The 24,212-nt window shown below is 38.0% G+C and overlaps 1 protein-coding gene and 1 pseudogene across 1 annotated transcript in view; one reads left to right on the forward strand and one right to left on the reverse strand.

Moving 5' to 3' along the window:
- Positions 1-24,212, forward strand: part of LOC149110692 (uncharacterized) — a 148,908-nt gene that overhangs the window by 111,496 nt on the left and 13,200 nt on the right. Inside the window, exons 30-38 of the mRNA XM_089292104.1 lie at positions 692-876; positions 11,168-11,437; positions 13,334-13,378; positions 14,206-14,351; positions 15,146-15,487; positions 15,868-15,968; positions 19,453-19,545; positions 19,767-20,284; positions 22,025-22,243. Of these exons, the coding sequence (XP_089148230.1) occupies positions 692-876; positions 11,168-11,437; positions 13,334-13,378; positions 14,206-14,351; positions 15,146-15,487; positions 15,868-15,968; positions 19,453-19,545; positions 19,767-20,284; positions 22,025-22,243 (1,919 nt within the window). The remainder of the gene's footprint in view (positions 1-691; positions 877-11,167; positions 11,438-13,333; positions 13,379-14,205; positions 14,352-15,145; positions 15,488-15,867; positions 15,969-19,452; positions 19,546-19,766; positions 20,285-22,024; positions 22,244-24,212) is intronic.
- LOC149110694 (uncharacterized) lies at positions 8,618-9,508 on the reverse strand (annotated as a pseudogene).

Raw genomic sequence — 24,212 nt, forward strand, 5'->3', positions numbered from 1 at the left:
GAAATTATCATCTCTGTGTCTATTTCAACTTAACATAGGTCAAGTCATGTGGCGCATGCTAAAATATACGTCTAACCCGTAAATTGAAATTTCACGAGGGAGTGGTCAAATATTTGCATTTTTAACGTACTTTGAAAAGCTCTCGCGTCGCTCACAATCATTTGCCCAAAGAAATTTTTACAGGAATCTGTAGACCATCCTTCTGCGATTCAACCACCAGAAGCTTAATAAATTTGAAGGTTTCGCACATGGTGAAAATTAATTATATTCACGAAGTACTTTTAAGTGAATAAAATGCATGTCTTCGAAATTTAATTATTTTGCACCCAAAAAGACAACGCAACATTCCCTAAAATAAACCCAGTACACATTTAAGCATTGCAGAAACATATTTGAGTGTTTTAAAGACGGAAGAATGATGTGGTTTTGCATGCGAGGCTCTCAAACTTGCTTAATAAACTGGTGCGTCAAATGACGATTTTAACGGAATTTGGTAATTTGCATATTTCTTTGAAATAAAAGGATATTTTGCCAAAAAAACTACCCAGTAGTTTTTTTCATGCCCTAGCCTATCTACCATGAAAATATGAGCGAAATCGAATTTTCGACCCTTGCCGAGTTATTTTCCATTTTTATGGACAGGGACTCTTAACGATGATGTGAAAGTTCTTCTTTTCGTCCAATTTTGCAGTTCTGATTTCGTTCAAGTGAGTGACAGTTCCCAAAGTTTAAAATGGACATTCTGTGGGAAAATATCACCGTTTGCAGTCAGCGTCAGTCAAAGTTATGTCACTGTACGCCTGAATTCAGACAATGGAATAGAGGAAAATGGTTTCCATGCTCGTTACCTTGTTGTAAGGAATGCAGTAAATCTTGGTAAGAAGTCTATACCAGGTATGATAGTACTTAAGAGCAGCTTCCCCTAGATATCAGCTGGACTTGGAAATAGCGGAAAAATCGAATTTTTTCAGACTCGCCCAGAATGAAGTCTTACGGGCACTAGTTATAAAATATTGTTTTAAGTTCGATAAACCAAAATTTATTTTTCATGCAATTTTTTTCGATTCCACAAATCAGCCAAAATCGGTTGAAAATGAGAAACATATTCAGAAGCTCGTAAACGGAAATTACAAATATTTATTACAAACTGATTGCACGTCGTATTTGTACTTCCTTTCTTGTATGTTTGGAGCCATATAAATCGCGATTTGATAAGAAATAAAATATTTGACGAATTTTCATACTTAACGACCCAAGAAAGCTAAACGAGAGGTCTACATTTAGCCTAAAGAGGAATAAAACACAAATAGCGGTGATAAACATATTAAACTTACGCATTTTAATAACTTGACGTTTCGGATGCTACGCGACATACATTTTCAAAAGTGGAATAAAGACCGTTACAATTTTTGAAAACTATATATGAAATGTAAATAAGGGGTCTGGAAACGAGATTAAGAAACATCTGTTTCTTAACAGTAAAACAATAAAAGCCTAAGCTTATTAATAAAGTATCAGCTTTTCACTGCTGACGTGTACATTAAGAGCCGGCTTAAGTTCTTGGATGAGCAAAGTTTCATTAATTTTACAATGATAATCTGTTTTACCAGAAGCTAGAATATCAAAATGATCCCACTTGATGTTGTGACCTGTGGCTTTTATATGGTCGGCAATGGCTGATGTGGGGTCATTCTTAGTGAGAGCCTTGAAATGTTCCGTTTTCCTATCATGAAGCCGTCGTTTTGTTTTGCCTATGTAAAAGTCACTGCAGTCCCAGCAAGCAGCTTTATAAATGACCTTAGATTTCTGTGAACAATTTAGACGGTCCTTGTATCGAAAGAAAGATTTGATTCGGCGAGTGCTTTGAAAAATTATCTTAAGATTGACAAATGAACAGAAATTGTATACACATGATTTCAGACGCTTAGAGACTTGGTCACTTTGTACACCTAAGTAAGGTAATAAGATGATAATATCTTTCTTCGGAACCGTAGGGACGGGGCTGCTTGGCTTGTTTCTGTTTCTGTTTAGGACGTCGTTAATGTTGTAAGTGATAATACCTAGTGGGTAGCCATTTTGAAGCAGGAGTTTGCGAAGGTCATCAAGGGCAGATTTAAGCAGGAAAGCGGAGGAGCAAATTCGGTAACAGCGATAAGTAAGTGTACAAATGAGATTTATTTTGTACTTGCGTGGAGTGAAGGAATCCCATTTAGTATAAAGGCCAGTAAACGTCTTTTTCCGGTAGATGGATGTGGCAAAAGTGTTGTTTGGGCAGCGTTTGATGAGGATGTCTAAAAAAGGAATTTCATTGTCTTGTTCAAAATCAATAGTAAATTTGATACTCTCGTGACGACTGTTTAAATATCGCAGGAACTCATTAGCAGTGTCTTTGCTGTCAAACATGGTGAAAGTGTCATCAACGTACCTATACCAGAGTGACGGACGAATTGTCACGAAAGGTCAAATTCGTCCGTCATTCTGGTATAGGTACGTTGATGACACTTTCACCATGTTTGACAGCAAAGACACTGCTAATGAGTTCCTGCGATATTTAAACAGTCGTCACGAGAGTATCAAATTTACTATTGATTTTGAACAAGACAATGAAATTCCTTTTTTAGACATCCTCATCAAACGCTGCCCAAACAACACTTTTGCCACATCCATCTACCGGAAAAAGACGTTTACTGGCCTTTATACTAAATGGGATTCCTTCACTCCACGCAAGTACAAAATAAATCTCATTTGTACACTTACTTATCGCTGTTACCGAATTTGCTCCTCCGCTTTCCTGCTTAAATCTGCCCTTGATGACCTTCGCAAACTCCTGCTTCAAAATGGCTACCCACTAGGTATTATCACTTACAACATTAACGACGTCCTAAACAGAAACAGAAACAAGCCAAGCAGCCCCGTCCCTACGGTTCCGAAGAAAGATATTATCATCTTATTACCTTACTTAGGTGTACAAAGTGACCAAGTCTCTAAGCGTCTGAAATCATGTGTATACAATTTCTGTTCATTTGTCAATCTTAAGATAATTTTTCAAAGCACTCGCCGAATCAAATCTTTCTTTCGATACAAGGACCGTCTAAATTGTTCACAGAAATCTAAGGTCATTTATAAAGCTGCTTGCTGGGACTGCAGTGACTTTTACATAGGCAAAACAAAACGACGGCTTCATGATAGGAAAACGGAACATTTCAAGGCTCTCACTAAGAATGACCCCACATCAGCCATTGCCGACCATATAAAAGCCACAGGTCACAACATCAAGTGGGATCATTTTGATATTCTAGCTTCTGGTAAAACAGATTATCATTGTAAAATTAATGAAACTTTGCTCATCCAAGAACTTAAGCCGGCTCTTAATGTACACGTCAGCAGTGAAAAGCTGATACTTTATTAATAAGCTTAGGCTTTTATTGTTTTACTGTTAAGAAACAGATGTTTCTTAATCTCGTTTCCAGACCCCTTATTTACATTTCATATATAGTTTTCAAAAATTGTAACGGTCTTTATTCCACTTTTGAAAATGTATGTCGCGTAGCATCCGAAACGTCAAGTTATTAAAATGCGTAAGTTTAATATGTTTATCACCGCTATTTGTGTTTTATTCCTCGTTAAACTACGATGGCCCAAGAACAAAAGCCTTTATGATACATTTAGCCTATTTTCAAATGCTAAAAGGGCGTTCTGGTACGCGGCTTTTCCCAAAATGAAATGCGACTTTTAGCTACTTATTTGATCCTGTAAGAACAGCTTCTTGCGATTCACAAGAAAATGTTTCAAAATAACGAAGCGTTTGCTTTTCTTGCAATAATCGGTTTCGTTGCGCTTGGGTCAAAGGTCAGGTTCTCAGGAGATAGTGCTGCATTTTTTTTTTTTTTACTATTGCATACAATACTAATATTAATTACACTACTAAAACTTCTCACAATACTAGCATTACCTATAATACTTCCATAACTTACAATACTAATATCACTTACGCCACTACTGACATTACTTACAATACGTCCGTTACTTACACTACGATTACTACTAATACTACGATTACAAATACTACAGATACTCTGCCTACACAACTGATAACACAAATCTTACTCTACATTGTAATCTAATTACACAATTACTTTTTGTGTTATCAAGATACTTTATATAAAATTAAAACACAGGTATTTGAATTATCATAAATGTACATATAAATTTACATAATTTACATAGTTCAATATGATAGAAAGAAAAGAAAACAAACAAACAAGCAGCACTTACTCCTTTACAAAAAAATTGGATTGTTATTCAAAACTAGGTTCCATTTTGCCTGAAAATGTTTTAAGCTTGAGATGCTTTGAGAGGCTATAAGCTTTTCAATTTCATATTTTCTCTTGACCACATCTTCGAAAGGCAAAAAGAGAGGGTTTTGTTTATTTTTGCGGCAATTCCATAAATAAATTTTACCTAAAATGATAAAGTAGTTGAGCAGGTTAGATCTCTGATCTAATATTCCTAATACAATGTTAATATATTGCAGTTTTATTTGCTCCCTGGTTACTGTCAACCAAAAGTTTTCAAATTTAGTCCAAAATTCTCTTGAGAAGGAGCATCGATAAAAGAAATGTTCTAGTGTTTCTCGAGAGGTTTGACAAAACGTACAAAGATCACTTTGAATCCTTCCGAGTTTTGCTAATCGGGTATTTAACTGAAAACATTGTACAAATGTTTTAAGAGCAACTGATTTTGCCAGTACAAACGCTTTTCGAGTCTCTTCTTCACTTAGGTTAAAATCTGACATTAGTTTATAGAACCCTCTTGAATGTTTGGCTTTTTCTTGAATGAGAAAAGCATAAAAGTTTCTACTCTTGCTCAAGAGAGGATTAAAATCTTTGTTACCACATTTTATCTCAAGTGTATTTAAAACGTTTCTATGAACGATGAGATTCCTTAAATTCTTTGGCAAAGAGCAACGAACGGCAGACCACGTCAAGTAATTTGAGCCTATTAGTCCCTTGTCCTTTGCTATGTTAAAGGATTCAACATTGTTCCGAGAATACATTAAATCGCTGATAAAAATTACCCCAGCATTCATATAGTTATTATAACAGATCGGTTTGCCGTCTATCTCTATATTACAATTATTCCAGATTATAGAGTTAAAAGCTGTAGAATCCGTTGAAAATTTTGAGCGAAATTCAGACCACCACTGCAGCATTTCTAAATAAAGAATCGAATTAATATGATAGTCATTAATATTATAGTTGCAGTGAAAAAATAAAAAACCTCCATAAGGTTTGAGCAAATATCTAAGATAGCTTTTCCATGGAGACGGTTCAGGATTAAAAATTTTCGAAGTCCATGCTAATCTAAGAAACTTAATTGAAGTCTCTAGATCAGTGAGATTTAACCCACCATAGTCAGAACAATTAATTGTAGCCCTTCTGGTTATTTTATCAGGCCCTTTCCACAAGAATTTATATATTATCGTTTGAATCAGTTATATAAATTCCGAGGGAGGTGAGAGGATAGAAAATATATGTACCAATTTAGGGAGAAGAAGACTTTTAATGATTGATACTTTACCAAATAAAGAGAGACCTCTCCAGCTCCACTGATGTATTTGTTTTTTAATTTCGGTAATCTTGTAAAAATTTTTCTGAAAAGACACTTCTTTGTTGTAACTGTAGTGTACCCCAAGAGATTTTACGATTTTGCACCATTTTAAAGATAAGGGTCTCTCGGGGCTGTCACGACACGAACCAATACACATTGCCTCTGTTTTAGTATAATAAACCTTTAAACCTGATAGTTTCCCAAAACGATCAAGTAATTTAAAGAGATCTCGTGCGGATGTTAAATCGGATAAAAAGCCAGTGAGGTCGTCTGCATATTGGACAAGTTTCCATTCCTCTAAGTCTAATTTAATTTTTTTAATATCGATACTTGTTCGGATTGCAGTAGCTAAAGTCTCAATTGCGATCCCAAATAGATATGGCGACAGAGGATCCCCTTGCCTAACACCTCTGCTTAACTCGAAATTAGCAGAAAAAGATCCATTGTTTATAATGCAACTGGATACATTACTATAAAATGTTTTCACCCATCTTACAAGACTGTGACCAAAGCCGCAAATTTCTCAGCATTTAAACATAAAATTTCATTCAAGGCTGTCGAATGCCTTTTCAAAATCTATGAATAATAATATACCCGGAATATCGAATGTTTTAGTGTATTCCATGACATCTAGAATTGATCTAGCTGCTTCCCCTATGTATCGACCTGAAACATATCCAGTCTGATTGCTGTGGATTATCTCTGGTAAAATTTTAGTAATTCGTGTTGCTATTACTTTGGATGCTATTTTAGTGTCAACATTGGTGAGAGAAATCGGTCTCCAATTTTCAAGACGAGTTCTGTCTTTACCAGTTTTTTCGATAAGTGTAACGACCCCTTGCCTTTGTGAGTTAGACATTTCTCCCTCTTCATAAGCCTCGTTAAAGCTTTCGACCACCATTTGACTGATTGATGACCAAAAGACATTGTAAAATTCAATTGGCAGACCATCATTTCCAGGAGTCTTACCTAGTTGGAATGTTTTGATAATATTTTGACATTCTTCTATTGTTATTTTTCCTTCGCATTTCTCACTTGCTTCACCTGATAGCTTTGATAGACCTGGATTTTCAAAGAAGATAGCTGCATCTGGAGTGTCTAACTTTGTTTTGGAACTGCTGTACAGCTTAGTGTAAAATTGCTTTTGTGCGTTCATTATCGAGAGTGGATCGGTAGAGATAACTCCACCAAAGTATAATTTTCTAATGTTTCTTAATATGGTTACGTTTCTCCAAATTTAAAAAATATTTACTATTCTTTTTTCCGTGTTCGTGCCATCGTGCCCTTGCCCGTATAATTAAACCTTCAACTTTTTTGTCATACTTCAATTCAAGTTCGCTTTTATATCTTTCCATTGTTATTCGCGTATTGTCACAGGGATTATCTTGATAGGCAGCTAATGATTCTTGATATTTGTTAGTTAATTCTCTTTCACTTTTTTGTCGAATTTGCGATAAACGCTTTGAGAAAATAATAGAATCAGTTCTACTATTAAATTTTATCTAGTCCCAAATTGATCTTCGGTCTTGAGATCCTTTGCTTCCTCAAGCCAAATAGGCAATTTATCATTGGTCATCTTTTTATATTCTTCATTCGCCAATAGCGTCGTATTCAATTTCCAATAGCCAGGACCTCTGTTATTTTCCTTAATTTCTTCGAGATCTAGGAATACTGCAGAATGGTCTGATTTGATTGAGGGCAAAATATCCACATCTGTAACTAAATCATGCAGTTTATCCGAGATCAACCAGTAATCTAATCTACAAAATACAAAAAAAGAACAGCGATCCCAAGTGAAACTTTGTTGATTTGGATTTTTTATGCGCCAAATGTCATGGAGACTGAACTCATCTTGAATTTCTTCAATAGATTTTACGACGTGCATCCGGGGAATTTGAATTCCACCTTTTTTATCCAGATTAATATTCGAGGGACAATTAAAATCACCTCCCATAATTATGTTCTCTTCATTTCGAAATCATTGGTTCTTAATAGTTTTGATAGTTTATGATAAAATTGAACAGCTTCTGCATCTTTGTTGGGCCCGTAGATATTTGCAATTGTATAATTTTCCTCTTTGATCAAAGCTTTAAACAACGAAAGTCTTCCACTCGAATCTATCTGAGACAACATTATATCAATGTCAAAGCCGTTCTTTATAAGCACCGCGACACCTCTGGCGTTTGTACTCCCATGAGAAAATAATATCTCTGCACCCCATTCTTTTTTCCGAGCCTCACGCTCCTTGCTTGAATGCGTTTCTTGTAAAAATATCAAATCGGCTTTTTGCTTTCTGCACCAGGAAAATATTGCTCTCACGTTAAAGGATAATAATTTAATTGTATCAGGCTTCGAATTTTATTTACTCAGCATTTTATCTATATACGGGAGGTTGTTTCATTGCCTGGAGTAACTGCCGCTTTTTTAAATACAATGATGTTAGAGATAATTTTTTCGATATGCATGGTATCAGTTTAAAAGTAGAGATTATTGTATCCAACAGTAAAGTGTTCCGCGCAGTGCAAACAAGAACAAAAATCAACACACACACAATGACAAAAACACACATACATATAAACGAAAGCGCACTTACCATCCTGTGGTTGCAATGCGCTCCCGTTGGGATCTCCACATAAAGGCGAATATCACTCGACTTGAACTAGCGTACTTATACTCAATCTTATACTTAAAGAAGAAAACTAAAACAGAGCCAAAAGAGTATTCTAGCTCTTAGAGCTTGACATACACTGCAGTAGTACCCTGGTAATGTTCTTACAATAACTATACATGAGATGTCAATATCGGTGTTAATAAATCTGAACTCGAATTAATAACTAGCGTAACGAACAAACTCACCATTCAGTATCAGAATGTTAACAGCGAGATAACCTAGATCAATAACAATCGAAGTTATTTAAGCTAAATATTAATAAACGTCAAAGCGTAGACATGTTCCTCCGTCAGTAGATCGATTTGAAAAACAAAAAAATAAGAAAGTTGAACGTATTTACTCATCCGGAAGTTTGAAAGATTTTAATTTTGAGCAGTTTCGATCGTTGAACAAAATTTGTGCCGGTACCGACCAAGATATGAATGCAAATTCGACATCACTTCTTTCTTTAATCCTCTTGAGATAGTCTTTTCGAAGCTTTGCTCGGTCTTTACGGACGTTCTTTGAGACATCATCAGAAATAAAAATCTGACTGCCCAGAAAGGGATTGTCCTTCAAAGCATTTGCGGCGACTTTAAGAATTTGAACTTTGTCAGAATACCTCAAAAGATATGAATCGCCCTAACCGTAGAGGTGTTTGCCTCCGTGGCTCGCCGGTTGACATTCGTTCGATGGGCCCTCATCACCTCAATGTTTTGAAGTTATATGTGTCTCTCGAAGAATTCAACCCTCAGGAAATCTTCTAAGGAACTGTGTGCGGCTTCTGCATCTTCCTTCAGACCCCAGATAACAATGTTATTTCTCATCGACCTATTTTACAGGTCCTCCATCTTTTTATAAACTGACGCTAATTCTTCACAGCTCGCTTTGCGAGTCAGCTCATTATCTACATCTCGGCAGCGGTTTTTCTCTGTGAACTCTCTAAACTAGATAATTTCTCAAGGATACTATTCAACTTTGTTTCTTGTAAGTCTCTTGACTTGAGTAAGTCGTCCATTTTGGCAAGGACGGCGTCCAGCTTGTTTGAGGTTGAGTCAGTATTGGACATTTGTAAGGTTTTAGATCTGGTTGAGTCAGTATTGGACATTTGTAAGGTTTTAGATCTGGTTCTCACATTCATATAGAACGTTTATCGAGCTTAGAAGATCGTCATCCGTCGAGAAAATGAGATTGACCAACTTCAAAGTGGAGAGCTCGAACTCGTGCGTCCTACCTGCGTCGCGTCATCACGTGACCTCGAGATAGTGCTGCATTTAGTTCGTTATCTTAGCGCTCGTGATTTTATTTACCCAAAAATTTTATTTCACTAATTTGAAAAAGAAACAATGCTTTTTCAGACCAAACTAGTCGTTATGGGAAAAGCCGTGTATTAGAACGCCTTTTTAGCATTTGAAAATAGGCTTAATGTAGACCTCTCGTTTAGCTGTCTTGGGTCGTTAACTAAGGAAATTCTTCAATAACTTTATTTCTAATCAAATAGCGATCTATTTAGCTCTAAATATACGAGAAAGGAAGTAAAAATACGACGTACAATCAGTTTGTACTAAAGATTTTTACTTTTCAGTTTACGAGCCTCTGAATATGCCTCTCAGGGCCCGTTTATACGGTGATTACCCGAGACAACCCTCCCCCAGGTTACCCTAGCCGAGGTAACTTTTCACTTATTTCTTTGCAAAATTTAACCAACTGTTTACAAGACGATCACAAATCCCTCTCGGGAGGGGGGGGGGGGGGGGAGGGCAAGCAACTCGCCTCGGGAGGTAGGGTAGTCCTGGCAGGCGGGAAAATATATATTCATATAAACAGTTTGGCTGGCCTAACCAGGACAACTCTCGGTGTGGCGATTGTCACCGAATGCCTAGATTAGGGATTTAAAGCAGAAATTTATATCGAAGAAGTGGACATCAACTCGGCAAAACCCACTGTGATCGAATGACCGAGGGAAACTTAAAAAAAAGAGGGATATTAACAGATTTGATTATTCAATAAGGATTATGAATAATTAGGTAGGGTCAACTTTGACTCGGCCCGCAGGGAAACTGTTTTCTCGTATAAAGGCTCGATAAAGTTGCCTGAGGGGGAGGGTTGTCTCGGGTACCCGAGACCATATAAATGGGGCCTTATTTTCGATCGATTTGGGCTGATTTGGGGGATCAAAAAGAAAATAATTGAGTAACAAAATAATTTTTGATTTATCGAACTTAGAAAAAAAACAGTGTTTCTGTAACTAGTGTCCGTAGGGCTTCATTCTGAGCGAGTTTGGAGAAATTTTCACTATTTCTCAGTCTAGTTCATATTTTGGCGAAGCTGCTCTTAAATGCTACTGCATAGCAAGCCTTCTAGTACATATAGTGTGTTAACTAAATCATTTTATGCTTTAAAAGCCAGTGCAATTAGAGCTTTTTTTTTTGTTCAAAAAAAATGGTATCTGAGTCCGCCTGTTGAGACAGGTTCACCAATTTAGTACCCACCCAATGTCGAATAAACTGACAGTGACTGTTCCTGCTGAGTCAACCATCAACGATCTCCTCCTTATAAGCTAAGAAGTGAAGAAATGTCCTGAGAAATCGCGAATGAAAGTTCAGTTCATTTACTGACCACATAATTAAGGAGATTGGGGACGAGCCAAATACTAAAATGGTTAAGCTAAAAGCTATCTCTAGAAAACTCTATTCGTATGGTAATGAAGCATGCAACTTAACTTTTAACCAATGGCACTCAAGCCAAGTTGGCAACGCGGCCCAAAATCGTTGAAACCTTGTGGAAGTCTTTAGAACTTGATTCTGAATCACTGATAGGAAAAACAAACAACCAAAAAATGGTGAAAATCTTGGACTCTCTCTGAACATTATTTTCCGTCATTACTGATTATCATTTTTACTACAGATATTGCAATAAAAGAAGAGAATACCATTTTAGCGACAGCTGCATTAGAGTGGCAAGAGCCGTCGCTTAGTACTGGTATTGCGAAGAATTACATTGTGTTGTACAAGCTGTCTCAACCTTCAAAGTATTGGAATGTTGCAAGAACCAACGTTACTCAAGTATCCCTCAGGGACATCCAACCCAAGTCAGAATATACCGTTAGGGTGCTTGTCCTCACCACCTCTAACATCACCTACGAGAGCCATACTTTTACCTTAGAAACTGGCACAGGTACGTGAATGCATACTTTTATCTTCCGATCATGATTAAGTTAATTTCGATACTGGTTTAAGGCCATTGTACTTAACGTCAAAGGAGGGCGCCATTGTCTTATTGTTGACATGTTAGTCTCTCTGACTCGCGAAAGCTAGCAAGTGTTCTTGTGCTACCTGCCTTGACAAGACTACTTTTACAGCGCCTCTCATGACATAGTGGTTTCAATGTAACCGGAAATTTGGCGGGAGAATCTAACAAATTGCTTACACAACATCTCACCTGGGATTAATTACAATCCAGTCTAAGAGGTCAATACTAATAATCGTAGTCACCTTATGATGATGAAACCAGGGAGAGGTAAGGACTGTACCCGTGTGAATTTCTAGCTTTGAGATGAGGGTCAGTCAAGTCTAAGAGACACAAAGGTTCTTTATTATATCTAGACAAAGGGTGAGCAAAGGTAACAAGGGCAAAATGTGCTGTAATATTTGGAGGGAAAATGTGTTGAGTTGCCCATGCAGGACTCTCTGGTCGAAACTTGAAAGGCTTAGGCGGACTTTTTCAAGCTTGATTGGACAAAGTTAAAATGGCGTCGATAGGTGGAACCACACGCGTTGTGTGAACAAGGTAAAACCGCGATGAATAGCCCATGTACATAGAGAGAAAGCTGTCTCAAGATGATATTTTGGGAAAAAAATCTATCACAATTGTTTTGTGCCAGTTTTTTTTCCGCCAGTTCGTGTCGGCCCTGGGTACGGTGCCCCCCACGCGGTGAAATATATTGCCCAGTTGAGCTATACTTAGAGCAGCTTGACCTTCTAATCATAGTTGTCTTAAGGGATTTATATTTATATTAAAGTGAGGGATAGAAAGTAGAATTCTATGGCGATATGCTGGAGAAAACAACTTATTTATGACGGTTAACAGTCAATTTGACTGTAAATTTGAAAGATGTATCGATCGTGTTGCAATTCGACGGTAACAAGAGTGAAACGCAGCAGGATTTTTAAGTTGTTTATCGCATCTTGCCATTAAATCGCTATGTACCGTGGGATTTACATAATGTAGCTGCCAGTAACAGTATGTGACTCAGAAATCTGAGGGGAAATACTAGAGAAAGAAAATTATTTACACTAGAAAATTAGTACTGGTGCATTCTGACGTTGTATTGACCACGCTCCGACCTGACGGGGCCGGAAAGCACGAGTTATAGGTTATTTCTAAAAGAAAACTGACCTAAAATTAAATCCGTTTTGTGAAATCTACTTTCTCTTAGCTATAAAATTACACATTATGATTAAATATTTCCTCTAAAAGTATTTTTTGAAGCCAATATGAAAAAGCAATCTTGCATATGCGCAGCCTGTAACACTGTCACTTTGGAAAGAACATCGAGCAGGATGGTTGCTCTACAACAGTAGAGAGTTAAGTATGAACCACATGAAACTGAAAATGAAGTAGTTTAGTCACTGAGTTGCTCACACGATTGGATATCACTTATAATTTCGCGAAGGATAATTGCACATATGAGTTTTGCACATGCATGAGTAATTATCAATTCAGAACAGGGTGAGTGGTTGGGGGCAATTCTTTGTACCCTCCTATAGAGCGCATTGCGGATCACGTCGTGGTGCGGAGTTATGTGCCATTCTTCAGGGGGAAAGGACGTTGACAGGACCCGACAGAGCTCAGCCAACGCAGTACCCCAGGTTTTAAAATATAAACGAGGGAAAGACATGATTATTAATCAAGGGGCTTCGTGTTTACTTTACACCAACTTTAGAAACTAAAACAAGGACTTTCTCCCCTCATACCACGCTTCATATGGTCTTTAGTGGAAAAACAAATGCGTTTATATTTTTTCATTTCCCGGTTATATTGATAGAGCAATACGTTTCCATTTCCTCACAGATCCGACCGAGGAGCCAATAAATACACCAAGCTCTACTACTGCAGGTAACCGGACTATTTCGTTGTCTTGGCGATTAGTGCATTGCCGTTTACTTTTAAAGTAAAGTAATATCATTCCTCAGACTTGGAGGAAGACTCTGGTTGCTTCATCTAGACAGCATGAGACACGGATATTCTACAGTAACAAACGATTGAAAAATAAAACTGCCTCATTGATATGTTATTTGCCGGCTGGGAGGTCGGTATAAAAGATCCTAAAAGATTGACGATTACCGCTAATTCGTTCGCGAAAATGGATCAACACGACGATTCCGCCCGCCGTGAGCGGGCCGGACGGATGGGAAATTCCGTCCGCTACCGGAACCAATGAGATTGCAGGATTTGTCAAATTCCGCCCGCTCACAAACTGAAAAAAAGAAAATGGCATTATTGCATTGCCGTTTACTTTTATGATTAATGATATTTGTGTAGATTTTCCGAAATCGAGAAATCGATATTTTTGAAGGGAAGGAATGTCTGTATCGTAGGTATGTCGACGAAAAGAACATTTATCGTGAAGTAATCATCATTCTTCAGACTTAGGTAGACTCAGGTTGGTATATCAAGATTGGAACACGAGGCCGATATTTTAAAAATAAGAAAACGATTGAAAATTAGAACTGTCTTAGTTATGGCAGCCCAGAACTATCATTGAATACTAAATCAGTAATCCGCTCTTCGTGTATCTAGCTTTAAAATGCATTTACATGTAGCTATAATCACGCAACATTTCTACGAAATCAGTGAGGAAAATTCTGTCAGTCGCACCAGAAAAGACCTCATTGTCGAGATCAATAGCCTTGGTAGTGAATCTTTTCTTTCTTGCCACACAGCTCCAATAAAACGGATGTATCCCTACGGTCCTGCTTCTGGGGATTCTGAAGTTCCCAACACTTCTGAATATTCGTGGCGATGTTTTAAGGTCGATATCCCGGACGACGGCATGCAATTCTTCGGAAAACGTCACTACCATGCTTACGTATGTATACAGATATGTAGTTAAACTGGCCGGAAATGATGGCGATTCAAGTGCAAAATGCACCTGCATGACACAAACAGACACTAAGTAGCTCGCTCTCTAAAAGTGCAAGCCCGCCACCACGTCTCCAAGTTGGATTTGTTCCCGATAGTCCCAAATTTAACCCCTTGGCTTTGGCATGTAAATAAAGAAGTGACCAGGTTACTTTCAGTTTTTATACCATAAATTATTCTTAAATTGAAATAGTTTCTTCATAGACATGGACCCAAAGGTTGCCTTTTAAGCAAGATTAATTAACGAATAAATAGGACTAAACCTTGTATAACCGTTTTCTAAACTACTCTTTGTGGAGGCAGCGTGGCCAAGTGGTCAGCGTGTTGGACTCGCAATCCAGCGGTCCCGGGTTCGAGTCCCGCTCTGACCACCAACTGGATTTGTTTCTTGGAAGCCCCGAGTTCAAATCCTCGGCCACGCTTGTAAATAGCCAACTGGTTTTCCTCCAAGCAGTTGGGATTCTTAACAATGTTATGTTCGATTTGAATTATTTGTTTCAGTTGTTTGGTCGGCCCCACTAGCACTTGTGCTATAAACATTGCCGAGAGTAAATAACGGTTACATATATATTTTTTTCACTCTAAACGTTTCTCTTCACCATCCTTTAAAATTAATTTACCGGGCAAACAATAAATCACGATTGTTTTTGGTTTGTACCTTTTTTGATCAATCAGAATCCAAACTGTTTTATGACACCAGTTACTCCACAGGTTTCAAATATTGTGCATGATCTCTTTCAGATCTGCCGCAATGGATTGTTGCTCTTCGATTCAAAATGGCTTCCTTGGTGGCCATATAACTTTGGAGAACGTTGGTGGCTGAAAAAAAGGGCCATGCTTGCTCCTTATTGGAGTTTGACTGATACATATTACTCTTTCGCGAGACACGGTGTGTCCAAAGTCTACTACCATGAATATTCAGATTCTGATCCGGGTTCCCTTCACATGATGAATACAGCCACATCAGATGTCAAAAGGCTCTTAATGAAACCTTTGCCGACAGAATTCCAAGCATCTTGGGTGATGGTGACAACGTGGGAAAATTTGCGGCCCTATCGCTATCCAACAAGCATGGCAAACATTGTAAGAGTACAAGAAGAGTATCACATTCTCGAACAACGAAATGTCATTTTATGTATAGTCTGATCCATTTGTAATGACATTCGTTCGAGCGTTTGTGATGTTTATTTTTTAATCGTTCCTTTCAACTTCCTCTATTGCCCATTAGCAAATAGAACTTTAGAAAAAGTGTAGTCTATTCCGTTTTCGTTGAAAAGACTTCTAAGATTCAACCTGAAGCTCAACTGCAAACGGATGCGTTAGATTGGCTGCTGTCTGCATTGGCCATTTCATAAGTGTGGAAGCATTATCGTGTTGAATTTCAGGCGGTGGAGGCAGTACGTTATAATAGACTGACAGCAGTCGGTTAAATGCATAAAAATGTCGTCTTGTTGTATTTTCAGGGAAACACATTTCAGCTGGTTTTGATCACAGACGGTGTTTATTCCTTTGTGATGTATAATTACCCCAGCAATGGCTTGCAGTGGTCGGCTCCCACACAAAAGTATGTGAATGTTAATGTAACAGGCAGTTAATAAGGCAAACGGGATTAGAAATTAAGGAAAACATCGTGTGCGTTTGGTATGGAAACGAATCACATCATTTGGAGGTTTGCTCATAATTGAAGACGCTTTCCAATACATGATGCAAGGTATAGCAACATCGTAATGGTTCATCATCATCATCAACTGGTTAGCATGCCACACACGTGAAATTGATGCCATATACAAGGATTTACCAGCTGCAGGTGTTGTCTGTCTATCGTTAGACAGCCACCGTGAGGCCAGATTGCATCTTGCCAAAAATTCGTCAATGAGCTGTGCTAAGCTGTCGTGAACAAACTCAATGACGTCGTTTTCGGTGTTTTTAGATAGGACACTGAATTTCACTCCTTCTTCCCTCATGTGTTTCCTGTTAGACTTTTTTTAAAGCCACTGACCAGTAGATAAAGCGTTTACGGTCGCTTGCGCACACGTTGATATTGATGTCAAGTGTAACTAGTTACCGCGCGATGCTACTTATTCACAAAATGACTTGTTTTGGTTGCAATGTTTCTTATTCGTGTATCGTTTATATGGTCGACTTTGTTTTGTGACTCTAAGCTCACAATGGTAAACCAATTCAATGTTGTTCAGTGGAAGATGAATAAAGGCCTGTACACAGATTCATCGACTAACTATACCTGGGCGTTAGGTACAAAAATGGACTCGCATTTTTCGATTGTAAGAGAAAGTCTACATGGTTCTTGTTTTGCAATTCGATTGTAAGGCAAACCTACGTGGCATAACTGATAATGTAGTGCGCAACAATATTGATTTTGTGCGGCTAACATACGTTGAGTTCGAAATCGAAATACGCGACGAATTCTCGAATGATTATTTAAATGCTTCGGATGATTTCTTAAGGAATCTGCCTACATTTGTTACTGTGTATCCTTTCTGCGCATCACACAAGGCACGGTTTAAGTGCCATGCGCACGCTGGGGTTGAAATTGACGCAATAAACTACGCTACCAAGTACACGACTAAAAGAAAGCAAAATTTTCCAACTGTGACCAAATCAAGGTTAATGAACCCGTACTTAAACCAGGAACAGCAAAATAGCAGCATACCACTAACCAATAACTGTTAACGTCTTCCAGCTGGAAAACTAGCTGTTATCTGGCGAAAATTATACTGAAATCCAACTGTAAACAAGTACCTGCAGATGGCGTAGTGCGCGCGCAAAGCAAGTGCGAAATACGCAAATGTTTTACTTACTGGGGAGGTGACAGGAAAAAATGTAACGGGCACCGTAGAAGTTTTCAAAAAAAGATCGATAACTTTAAAAAACGCGTGGTTACCCCCACATTTTATGTTATGAATGGAAGTGGCAAGCCTGTTCAACACGTGATTAGTTTCTGGTTGTGAGCAAAAAGTATTTAGACTGTATTTTGGCTGAACCAGAGGAAGGCTGTCAGAGACACTAAAAACGCTGTTGCAACGATTTTGTTATCAAAAACATACCAAAAATGGATTTTTTGTTACCATTTATCATGGAGTTTTAAGATCTTTATAAATGTGTTTGCTTTTCTGTTTGTAAAAGAGAATTCGAAGGAAATTTGTCAAGAAATATCCTTTCCTTCTTTTTTCAGAAAATGCTGATGTCAGCATTTTTGCTGATATTCAAGGCTGATTATCTCGGAAAAATGCGTGGCTACCCCAATTTTCGGCCCTATCCCCCACTCGGGGGCAAGGAACTAAGCTAACCCCAAGTTTTCTTCTACTTTTTCGGCGTGCTTCTAACCCGGCGCCAAAACCTTTGTATTTAGTAGGCACCGTCCTTAAACACAAGAAACCATAAAGCAAACGCTGCCTTTCAGTAAACACTACTGTGTGCGCCAGTTAAGAAAAGCAATGAAAAAGTTTCCACTTGACCATGTTTGGGTTTACTGTTTCCGTGGGTACTAAAAAGACCTCCCTGGCTTGCCTATATCAAGAACATTTAGAAAAAAGCGCTAAGAAAATACCCGCAGTGGTTGGTTTAAAATCGTGTTTCTATAACTCGATAGAAACATAGGACTACCGCGAGTTGTTGGCGTAATGATGGTGCGAGCAAAGATAATTTACATTTTGATAATCAAAGTTAACAAGTTTTGTTTTTTTAAAAAAGAAATAGAAAACGTGTTCTCCGTGTTTCTATCGAGTTTTAGTAGAATTATACTAATGCAAATGCTATAATCTGATTGGCCGAGCTACTCGTATACTATCAGCCAATAGAGTGCAGTGGCTGTCGGTCGTCCACGAAATGCGACGTTTTTATCGTTTTTCCGAAGTTTTGGAAGAAAGTTTGGATGTAAATGGATAATTAAATCCCTGACAAGACTAAATGAAGGACATTAACGGTTTCTTGACTTAAAAGACTTGAATTTTCTTAAAAAGCGGGCGCGCGCGCGTAAACAACTGAAAATTTACCACGGACAATTCGATACGTGCGATTTTGTTGGAGCGTTAACTTCAATAATGCGTAGAAAAATAATTGGAAACCGTTATTTGCGTTAATGTTAGTTAGATATCTACTAACACAATTAGATTATGAGCTCGAGATTTCTATGAGGTGATAATCAAATTGTTAGTTAGAAACACTCGTGAAAGTTTGGGAGAACTCGAAAAAGCTGTGGAAACACTGGCCTGCGACTCGTGTTCCCACAACATTTCTCGTTCTCCCAAACTTTCACTCTATAACTCGATAGAAACACGGTACATGTTTTCTATTTCTTAAACAAATACAGAAACAGAGACCAATAGGAAGAAGAAAAATAAAAGATATCTACCGGGGAAAACGATGCAAAAGATCATTCTTAAACGGAATATAGCCATAACTTAACCTTTCGTAGAGCTTTCAACCAAGTCATATTTTTGCAGCCTCGGTGACTGGTTGAAATATCCACGAAAATTGAAACAGCTAGAGAACTTAGACAGAACAAATGGCAAAACTAAGTTGAAGAAATGATACATGCAGGCTAATCTTGACTGCTGGACAGCCATGGATGATGAAGAGACTAACACAAGACAAACTGAAATAAACGGAAAAGCTTAAACGGTTTGTTGTTTGCGCAGAACTACTAGATATTATCTATTCACTGAATCATTTTTCTATTATTATAGTTCCCACAAACTGATGTATGTAGTTTGTAAGATAAACTTCTTATCGACGTTGAAGTCATCAGAAATATGGACCGATCTTTTCCGTCGGCTTTTGCCTCAAGCGCGAAGGGCGCAGGACATATATCCACAGAGAAAAAACAGATATCGGTGTCTTCAAGTAGAAGCATGCATTTCATGTTACCTACGTAGGAAGCGAGAGTTACATTACGCGTACTAAAGCCCCTAAAATTGACTAGCCAAAGCACGGGCACTAACAAAGTGGTGCAATAAATTGTTAATAGCCGTACTATCAAGCATGCGTCTTATCGCTCAAGTTGTTTTAAGATTGCAAATCTCTTGCAGATTGTACTATAGATATTACTACAATTCGCGTGGTTTACCTGTGGTTGGCTGGAATGCTGGTGACAAGCAAGAAAACGAATATAATGTGCAACGGTAAGCTAACGCTGAACGATGTCGATAACATTGCTTCTTCTTTAAGCTGAGCTACAATTTATTGTACAACTAATCGTAGTTTAGTCAGACGTCCGAACGGTCGGCTAGATGTAGTGGCCCAATGACAGTGGTCACGTGAGAGAGATTCTCCTGTATTGTTATCAGTCTTTACAAACCTCTAGCCAATTTTTTTTTGATATTTGCTGTTTTTTCGACTAAAGGTCTGGCACTGTCAACATAGATACCATCGATGGTATAAGAGGCAACACTGACATGGTTGGAAAATGGTTCTTTAGACTTGAAGACTCTCGTGGGGCGCGTAGCGAGAGGCAGGAATGTATAAAGTGGTTTAAAGCACAACCGGATCCTCGTGTTTTCACTGAATTCCTTGAGCCTTGTCCTTGCAGCTTCCGACAAGCCTGGTGGGACGAGAGGTTCACCGTGAACTGGAGAGACTGGCCAAGATTGTGTGGCTACTCTCAGTTTCCTTCAACGGACGGGTGGGGTCAAGAGTGTTGTTATTCTTCTCACTGGGAAAGCTGGGGTGCACTGCTTGTGGGAAATCCGGGAGGAGGTTCTGCGCATAGATATCACAAGCTAACGCAGAAGTGGAGGGCCAAACACGACTCGAGTGATGTTCTGGGTTATCAAAAGTGTTGCGTCAACACAGACATGTGTGATTTGTATTATAACAGACGTCCCTCTGATGACTGTGGAAATTATGTGGTACCAGAATGGAGTAAGAATTGTTTCTCCGTATCTTGGGCGGATTAGTATATTTTATAAAAGAGGGCGATTCCAGCCACTTTTTGAAGATAAATAATAGAACGGCTAATAGGTACCTGTAAGTCTAACAATAATCTTGTTTTTAAACTCCAGCGTACAAAATTTCATAATAGCCACATGTCTCGCCAACCAAATCTTTATTCGGTAGTTTTTCCTTTTAATTTTATGAAAATTTGAAAATAAGGAGAGGTTTTAAAACTCGGCCAAAGATTTACTTTGAATTTCCTCCAAAGCATCAGTACAATAGTATGTGTTTATATTGGTAATTCAGAGGGTTTTTGTGTACACCTTTCGCTGTTCATTTACAGAAAATAAACATTCAGTTGTGTCCAAATTTCTTTTTTTATGGTCAATAAACTCTCATTAACACCAATATGACCTTCATTTGCGCGTAAGGAACGTTCAAGAATAACATTTACATATGCATTAACATTCAAAATCATCAACAGAAAAACAATACCTTCATTTGACATTCATTGACTGTAAATGTATTTTCATTTTGGTCAAAAAAAAACTCGTCGCGAAACGACAATCATTTACACTTTAGGACATTCAGTTTTCAACAAAAGACTTTCAATAACACAATTTGCATGAGAACTCACAATTAATTGCGTTATTATGCAACCATATCCATGAAGGTAACAATCTTTAGTGCGGTAAGACAAACATTACCGTGTTTTCACCAAACGTTAAGAGAAAACAATCGCTCATTCGCGCAGTTCTTTTGAACAGAGATATCTCGCCCAATTTTCCTCGAAATTTTGATTATAGAACAAGGAACCATATGTACTTTTTTTAAAAATATATTGTCACAATCCTCCCCTTCCAGATATATGTAAATTCGGCCACTTATGAAACTTTTTGCGTACAACTCAGAGGGCGCACTACAGTATACGTGTTAGATTTCTCCAGATATGCCACGAAGAAATACTGTAGAATCCCATTTGAACACCGCGAAAGGATAGTCAGGGCCTTTGAAGATGTCAAAAGAGACGAAGTAAGACGCCAGGGAATTGCTCTGTGAAATTATCGTACGCAGCTGTTGCAGCAAGCTCTACAACGAAATATGTATTGGTACCATTACGGCAGCTAAATGTGGACAGTGGTTTCGTTTCATGCAAACGTATTTGCCACGATGCCTCAATAGTCAGGCAATTGAGGGATAAATCGTTCAGCGAATTTGATATTCTTTCAAAAATAAATGTTATTATGGCTGTAATGTTTGTCTCGCCGCATTAAAGATTGTTACCTTCATGGATATGGTTGCCTAATAATGCAATTGAATGTTAGTTCTCATGCAAATTGTGTTATTGAAAGTCTTTTGTTGAAAACTGAATGTCCTAAAGTGTAAATGATTGTCGTTTCGCGACAACGAGTTTTTTTTTTTACCAAAATGAAAATACATTTACAGTCAATGAATGTCAAATGAAGGTATTGTTTTTCTGTTGATGATTTTGAATGTTAATGCATATGTAAATGTTATTCTTGAACGTTCCTTACGCGCAAATGAAGGTCATATTGGTGTTAATGAGAGTTTATTGACCATAAAGAAAGAAATTTGGACACAAATGAATATTTATTTTCTGTAAATGAACAGCAAAAGGTGTAATGGAGTATTTTCCCCTTTGTCTTGTCTTGCTGTTTTAATAACCAGTTATAAGTTTTGTTTTCCTCTCCATCATTTTATTAACAGGTTGGCTTTGGGGTGATCCTCATTTTGTCACTCTTGACGGCAAGAACTACACCTTTAATGGTCTTGGCGAATACGTCATGGTAGATGCACGGAACGGGTTTTTTAAGTTACAGGCTCGAACGAAACTAGCCAAAGGTGATGGAACAGCTACGGTGTTTTCTGCTGCAGCTGCGAAGGAAAACAATACAAGTGTTGTCCAGGTGGATTTAGAAGATGGTGGTCAGTTGCTCTTTATCTTCTTTCAAATTGTTCCTAAATAACAGTTTATTGTAGTCGACGTTAAAATTCATTCTGAAGACAGATTGCGTTCTCCGAAAGGAGGTTTTCTTAGGCATTTATCTATACCCATATCCAAAGTGATAAACTAGTTTCAAGCTTACGTTAACACTCAGAATGTACCACAACTGAAAGCTGTTTTCGGCTACTGATATATCATACTAGATTTTGGAACAAGCGTCATCTTACACAATGTACAAGCTCGGTATGTTCCTTTTGTTAAATAGCTAGTAAATCTTCTCCCAAATTCCATATACAGAGCGTACGCTGGTTATTAACAACAATGTGGTGCATTTTTATGGTGCCCAAATCCAGTGTTTAATGGCGGAGGTCCCCTTATTTATGAGTGAATAAGTCATGGGCATTCTTATTAGCCTAAGTAGCTCTTTGTTTAGGCTGGATAGTGGCTCTAGTTAACCTGACTGGTGCCAGATTAGGCGGAATAGCGTTCTGTGTAGCTTTAATAGTACTCCGATTAGCCTTAATAGCGCTCCGGTTAGCCGGAATAGCGCTATGGTTAACCTGAATTACATTCAGAATAGACTGAAGAAACCTGAAGCTATATTAGCTTGTTTGTGGTTGGCTCTGAATAATGCTAATGTTAACACAATATAAACTTGAAAGGTTCATTGTCTCACTGACTTGCTCATGACTAAAGCTCAAGGACTTATTTGACTCATAAATACTTAGATCTCCCAAAAGCGTTTTAAAATATTGACTAACAACATATTAAAAACACAAACATAAAGTGCTATTTATAGAAAGGCGCGGTGTTAAAAACGGAATGTATAAACAATAAAAAGTTATTTAGAGATTTATTAAATCCGTTTTGAAATCACTGGCTATCCTTGCAATCTGATTGGCTCTCAATGGTGCGATTTATTCACGAATCGCACTATTTTTTGCTCTAAATCGCATCTTTTTCTCAGTCATTGAGAATGGGACAGTAAAACAAAACAACAAATCAGATTTCAATATTAGTTTAAAGTAAACAATAAAATTTCAGGAAAATGAAAGGCAAAAAGCCATTGTGTGGAGAATTTAGCAACTAGTATTGCCAAAACTCTGTTGTTATTGTGTTTTTTTTTCCAAAAAACTTGACGAATGTAATTAATTACAGTTTCTAAATGACGATTATCAGTTCCTTCAGGCTGAACACTAACTTTAATGGAAGTTTCTAACTTTCAGTGTCCATTTTGACGAATATTTGGCGATTTTTCTTCAACATCTGCTCAAAATCCGTATGATACCGAGTCCAGTAAAACACAAACAAACGAAAACCACACAACAACAAATTCAGGGCCATCTCAAGAAGGTAGATGTTTCCAGGTTTCTGGTAGTTTCAAACGAAGCAACAAAAGAGCTCAACTCTGTCGCTGTGAATAAACATAGTCAAAATACGCCCCGCTCCACAAAACAGTGAATGAATGAACGTCTTACGAAGCTGGTGTTAGTCCCACCATCTTGGAAATATCTTGAAACAAATGGCGCCGCAAGAACTTGACAAGGTCCTGACTATTGAGTCCTTCGCCGAGGTCACAAAAAGAAACGGAGATGATAACGAGCTGGACTCCCTTAAAATCATGCCATTAAACGGTATGAAAGAAAAAAAAGGTACCATCCACTGGGCATCGTGCACTCGAGGGAGTTTCACAACTCAAAAGAAATCCATCGCAGAATTACGCAGGATGCACCTTCAAATTCCTTCTCCAAAGACAATGAAAAGTCTCAGCCTCAACCACAGAAGAAAGAAAGACCTTCCATCATTGATTCAAGCGACGAGAATTGAACTTTTATACCTGAAGCAGACTATTTTCGTTCTGACTTCAAAAGCGCTTGTTTCTTTGTCATGCTCGGATGAGTTTTCGTCACATGACATCGTTTTGCATACTAAATGAGACGTAAAGGCGTT

The sequence above is a fragment of the Orbicella faveolata genome, unplaced genomic scaffold, assembly GCF_042242905.1.
Source record: "Orbicella faveolata isolate gen_17 unplaced genomic scaffold, um_ofav_v1 contig_24, whole genome shotgun sequence".
In the NCBI taxonomy this organism is placed as follows: Eukaryota; Metazoa; Cnidaria; class Anthozoa; order Scleractinia; family Merulinidae; genus Orbicella; species Orbicella faveolata.